This window comes from Vicia villosa, linkage group LG4, assembly GCF_029867415.1.
Source record: "Vicia villosa cultivar HV-30 ecotype Madison, WI linkage group LG4, Vvil1.0, whole genome shotgun sequence".
Taxonomy (NCBI): domain Eukaryota; kingdom Viridiplantae; phylum Streptophyta; class Magnoliopsida; order Fabales; family Fabaceae; genus Vicia; species Vicia villosa.
Window position 1 is genome coordinate 79,549,044 of NC_081183.1, and position 6,054 is coordinate 79,555,097.

A 6,054-nucleotide genomic window follows, 5' to 3' on the forward strand; every position below is an offset into this window, starting at 1 on the left:
GTTTTGTTTTATTTATTTATGGTTTCACTTTTTGGTTTTTAATTATGTACTTTATGGTGACTCTCGTTACACCATTTGAACATCTTTAAAATTGCATTTGTTAGTATTGTAGTTTAATTGTGTGTTTTGGTGGAAAGTGATTAGCCCAACTTTTCCAATTGCTGTTTTGTTAATTGTTCTTGTACAAAGGAAGCTTGAGGAATCAATTGGCACGAACAAGAGTTGATGTTGTGAACACTTCGAGTGGCAATGATGAGAATCGGTATCAAGGAGAATTAAGGTACACTTTATCGCTCTCTAGACTTAACATGATTAGTTGATGGTGTGTGCAAATTGCTTAGCATAAATTCCTTGAGTCACATGTCATTTTTGAATCAAAAGAACTTAGCCAAGTGAGGAAACTTTCCATTGTACACTAAATGCGGGATACCGGAATTTATTTCAACTCATTTTTATCATGCTAAACCTTGCATATTTCTTGTTTTTGAAAAGTGTGAAAGTGATAGAGGCATTGTTTGAATTTGAGAAAAACCACTTGACCAAAAAGTTAAATCAATTAACCTTGTGAGGAGTGATTCTTAGTCAACCCCTTTGAGCTTATTAGGATTCATGTGATTATTGAAAATATTTTGTATGTGAATCCTAATTTTTTGTTCTTTCATTAAAACCTTCAACCGCAATGGTTGCAATTTTGCCTTGGGCCTATGTCTATGTAGGGAGCATTGTTGTATCTATTATGGTTTGAATCCTAAAGTTGGGGAGTGTTGATTGAAAAAAAAAGGAAAAAAAATGGTACTTAGAAGTTTTGTGGTAATAAGAAAAGAACAACACATTTTAAAATTTTGGGGCAAGAAAAAGAAAAATCGTTCTCGTTTTGTGTTGTTGAAAAATAAAGAAAAGAAAAAAAAGAGAAAAAGAAAGAAAAGGGGATTCAAGCAAGTGTTTTTGTTAAGTAAATGGATAGGAATGCTCCCTTAGGATAGACATTTTTGTTTAATTTCCCTCTAATAAAATCCTTTCTTTGTAACCCAAGCCACATTACAACCTATAAAAGCCCTCTTGATTCTCACTTTGCACATAATTTTTGAAATTGTTATGGTGAACGCATGATTTGAGTTGTTGTTGAGTTGAATGCCCGGATGAGTGAAAGTAAACCCTCTTGTATTCATCATTGCTATGATGTGTGTGTAGGTTTGATTCAATTTTGACATGTCTCTTTTGGAATTTCTTGATAATAATTTGCACTTTGCCATCATTCTTTCTCATGCTTTGTTTTAGCATTGTGGTGAGTGTACTTTGAAAAGACTTATACTTTTGAGCCACTTGAGTGTTCGGTTACCTTGTCATCATTCTCTTGTGCATTGCTCTTGCTACTCTTGTGAATTTTTGTTTAGGGACAAACAAAATGGTAAGTTGGGGAGAGTTGTTAGGGACCAAATAGTACTAATATTCATATATTGTTTTTGGTCCCTTTAACCACTTTTTACTCAATAATCACACTTTTATTCATACAATTTAATAATTTTGCAATTTTGTTCATATTAGTTCATTTGAATTGTTATTTCACATGTTTGTTAGTTTTGTAGCGTTTTTAAGGTTTGAAGATCATGGAAGCAACAAGGAATTACTTGAAGACTTGGAATAGCAAAAGAAGTGTTGATGAGGCCAGTTTTCCCCGCAAACATCCTTTGCGCCGCCAACTGCTAGATGCTGAACAAGTCCAGCTTTGAATTTCACTGTTTGCCCCGCAAACATTGTTTGCCCCGCAAACACTGCGCTGCAGAATTTTATCTTTTACTTTGTTGCCACTTGTCATGAGAATTGGGCTTATCTTTTGAATAGGAAAAGTTAGTACGAATTAGGGGTTATTTAGGGAGATAAAAAAGGGGAATTAGAGGATTCTATTCTATTGTGAACCAAACATTGAGGCTAGGGTTTTTGGAGAGAAAAGCTTGTAACTTTGTGAGAGATTGATGCTCAGAGCTTCTTCTTCATTCTTCTTGTTGTCAACCATGGTGATGAGTAGCTAAATCCCACTTTGACAAGATTGGAGGTAGTAGCTATCCTTGTTAACTATGTATTTCCTCTAACACTTTTGTATGAACTTCATTAGTATTGAAATGGATGAATGTTGTTGTTTTATATTTCATATTTAGATTTGATTTATGATTGAGAAATATATTTCAAGTCTTGTTCTACAACATTTTATCAAGTAGTGGATAAATGCTAGAGATAGATTTATTTGCCACTTTTCTATTTGTATCAATCAATCAAGCTTAATGTATTGATAGTTAGAGTGAGAGATCATCTAAAGATTAATATATTAACTTTCACAACTTTGTTTAGACATAAACATTGTTGAGAGGATACTAGAACATTGCATTGCTATTGAAGTATACTTTAGTTGTTAAAGTCACATAGGAGATAGGGATAGTGAAACCAAAATCAATCTTGTCAATCTTTTATCTTTGAACAAATCTTATTTTATTACTTGTTTTACCTTTTGAATAGAAAAATAGAAAATCAACTCAAACCAACTTTGTTACAACTTAAACTTAAAGCGATAGTAACTATAGAACGGCGGTAATATCACCCAATCTCTGTAGATACGATTTAAAAATATTTGCCTTGAATATACTATTCAACAGTTAGCTTCCTCATCTTCAGCTTTAGAGTTAGAGTTTTCTGAGTCATCCCATTGTGCGAGCATAGATTTCTTTTTAGAGGAGAAACTTCTTTGAGTTTTGTGTGGACATTCTGTTTTGAAGTGTCCAAGTTTGTTGCATCCGTAGCATGTAATCTTGCTTTTGTCAATCTCTGGTTTCTGGTAATCTTTTCTGGGTTGAAATGATCTTCTGTTCTGATTTCTTTTTAATATCATCTGTTGAATCCTTCTGGAGATTAAAGCCAAATCATTCTCATCTTCAGATAGGAATCCGGTTTCTTCTTCATTTGTTCCTTGTGAGGTGGAGATTTGAGATGCAGAATTTTGAGAAGTTTTAAGAGCTATCATTTTTCCTTTTCTTGGTTTATCTTCATTGAGGATGCCTTCATGAGCACGAAGAGATCCTATAAGTTCTTCAACTTGTAGAGTCTTTAGATCTTTTGCTTATGAGATAGCTGTTACCATAGGTCTCTAGATTTTTGGAAGACATCTCAAGATTTTTCTAATTCTTTCATGAGCAGTATAAGCCTTACCTAGTGATCTTAGTTCATTAACGATTACCGTGAATCTAGAGAACATTTCATCTATGGTTTCTTCTTCCTTCATTTCGAAAGTTTCAAATTTCTAACTCCCAGATCAATTCGTTCTTCTTTAACATGACTTGTTCCTTCATGATGTATTTTGAGAGAATCCCAAATTTCTTTAGCAGTTGTGCATTCTTCTATCCGGTCGTATTCTTCCCTGCTAAGAGCACATGATAAAATAAATTGAGCTTTAGAGTTTAGAAGTACCTTGTCATTTTCTTCTTTTGTACATTGTGACTGAATTTTTGGAACTGACGCAACTGTGTCTGTTGCAGTAGTCATTGGTGTGTAGTTTCCATTTTCAACCACAGACCACATGTTGTTATCTTGAGATAGTAGAAACAATCTCGTCTTACCTTTCCAGTAGTAGTAGTCAGAACCATTAAATTAAGGAGGCCTATGTGATGATCCTCATTCAGCTATAAACTTTGTATCAGCCATTTCCTGTTTGATCGATTAACTCTAACACGGTTAAGTGTTTTTGTATATTCAGAGCCCAGAGCTCTGATACCAATTGATGGAATAAGGTACGACACAACAAGGGGGGTTGGATTATGTCCCTTTTAACATTTATATAAGTATTTAAAAAGGTTGTCTTTGATAAGAAGAGAATGATTAGTAATAACTTGAAAAGTTTAAGTAATTAGTGTTATTGTGTGTGATAAAATATAGGAGTGAATAATGTAAGAAAAAGACAGTAAATAAAGAACACAAGAAAACTTATCCTGGTTCACCAACTTGGTTAGTCCAGTCCCCACACCCTGTGAGATTGTCCTTTATTGATACTTCTTACAATAGCTTTTTCTTCTATGTATTCTTAGCCTCACCAAGCTTACACTTCTGAATGGTATAGCTTACAGATAGCTTACAAAATGATTGGTTTGTATATATATGATATACTATGTGATCTTATGAGGTTTACAATAAATTCCTAAATACTCTCCATATGGCAGTGAGTATTTTACTTATAGAATGTGTATAATGACTATAATATATTTTGATCACTTATATGGTAGTGAGAGCTAAAGATAATATATATAGAGAATATGAATAGTTTGAGAGTAAGAGCTTTTGCTTTCTTTGAGTGCTTGTGAATGATTTCGGTCCTTGAGAATAAAGCATGAGACTTGTATTTATAGAGCAAAGCCAAGAGTGAATGCAAGCCGAGAGCTTCTTGAGAGTAATGCTGGCAGATTTGTCTTTGTAGGACTTGGTCTTGGTATTACTTGGTCTTGGTACTGCTGACACTCTACAAATTCTGACATTTGACTATTTCAACAAAGACTTATTCTTGGCACAGTAATTCTGGAGGAGTAACTCTGGGAGGAGTAACTCTGGGATGAGTAACTTTGGGACGAGTAACTCTGGGACCGTAATTCTTGAGAGTAACTCTGGGACCGTAATTCTTGAGAGTAACTCTGGGGCCATAATTATGAAGAGTAACTCTGGGACTATAATTCTGAAGAGTAACTCTGGGACCATAATTCTAAAGAGTAACTCATTGAACTTCTGAAAATCCATATGTTCTTAAAGCTTTGTTCTCTGTCAGCACAGTCTTGAATCATCATTTTAACTCTTTGTTTGATAGAGACCATAAATTATTTAGATGATAAATTGATGAAATCACTTTGGAGTTTCTTTAGATAAAATAGTTTGTAATATTCAAAACATTAACAGAATATGTTTCAACACGTAGGAAACGTGAAACTTCAAAGGTATATACTTTTGAACCCGACGATATAGTATGAGGTTTATGTTCAACATACATGTGAAAGAAATATGATTCTAGTGTGTCTCTATGTTGATGACATATTACTAAAAGGGATTTGTTCAGATGAGATAGTCAAGTTCAATAAGGTACTGATGGATGAGTTTGAGATGAATGAACTAGGAAACATGGTATATTTTATAGGGATGGAGACTATGTACTCCGAGAAGAGTATAATATTGCATCAGCTGAAGTATGAACTTGAACTTTTGAAGAGATTTGAGTCAAAAAATTGCAAGTCTGCAATCACACCTGCTAAAATAAATCGCAAGCTGGATTCTCATGTTGAGGGTGATAATGTGGATGCTACAATTTTTAAACAGTTGGTTGGCTCATTGAGATACTTTTGTAACACCATACTTGGCATCTATTATGTAGTTGGAATAATGAGTAGGTTTATGAACAAACCAAAGTGGGCACGTTGCCAAGTTGTTTTCAGGATATTGAGGTATATTAAGAGGACTCAAAGGTATGGATTTTTATTCCCTTCTGGTGCTAAATCTGATTCAGACTCTGATTGGTGTGGAGACAGAGTTGATAGAAGAAGTACTTCTAGATATTTTTTCAAAAGTAACTGGGAAGTCTCATTTCTTGGTGCTCCAAAAAGAAACCTATGGTTTCCATGTCAACCTGCGAAGCTGAGTACATTGCAGGTGCTTTGTTTGCGTGTCAAGTTGTTTGAACTATGAACTTGTTGCAGGATCTGATGATAAGGTGAGCAAGCCTGTGAGGTTGATGATTGAAAAAATCAGCTATAAATCTTGCCAAGAATCCAGTGTTGCATGGAATGAACAAGCACATTGACACGAAATTCCATTTTCTGCGCATTCAAGTTCAAAATTGAGTGCTAGAAGTTATTCACTGTAGCACTCAAAAGCAACTTGCAGATGTTCTGACTAAAGCTATCAAGACTAAACACTTTAACCATTTTAGGGATGGAATTGGTGTTGTTGATTTTTAGTCTTGAATATGGATTAAGGGATGTGTTGCACCCCAGTTTTTAAAAACCCAAAATTCGCTCGCGTTCTTTTTTTCAA

General features: G+C 34.3%; 1 protein-coding gene across 1 annotated transcript; it reads left to right on the plus strand.

Moving 5' to 3' along the window:
* The first annotated feature begins 5,028 nt into the window (after nt 1–5,028).
* On the plus strand, nt 5,029–5,821 carry LOC131597404 (uncharacterized mitochondrial protein AtMg00810-like). The gene is made up of 2 exons (XM_058870105.1): nt 5,029–5,563; nt 5,718–5,821. Exons 1-2 carry the CDS (start codon nt 5,029–5,031, stop codon nt 5,819–5,821), a joined length of 639 nt encoding a protein of 212 aa, XP_058726088.1.
* Nucleotides 5,822–6,054: the final 233 nt, after the last annotated feature.

What these genes read in the sequence shown, in the direction of transcription:
- LOC131597404 (XM_058870105.1), top strand. Translation starts at nt 5,029, where the DNA reads ATGATTCTAGTGTGTCTCTATGTTGATGACATATTACTAAAAGGGATT. An exon ending in AGACAGAGTTGATAGAAGAA is followed by an intron (nt 5,564 to 5,717) that starts GTACTTCTAGAT and finishes AACTTGTTGCAG; the next exon opens with GATCTGATGATAAGGTGAGC.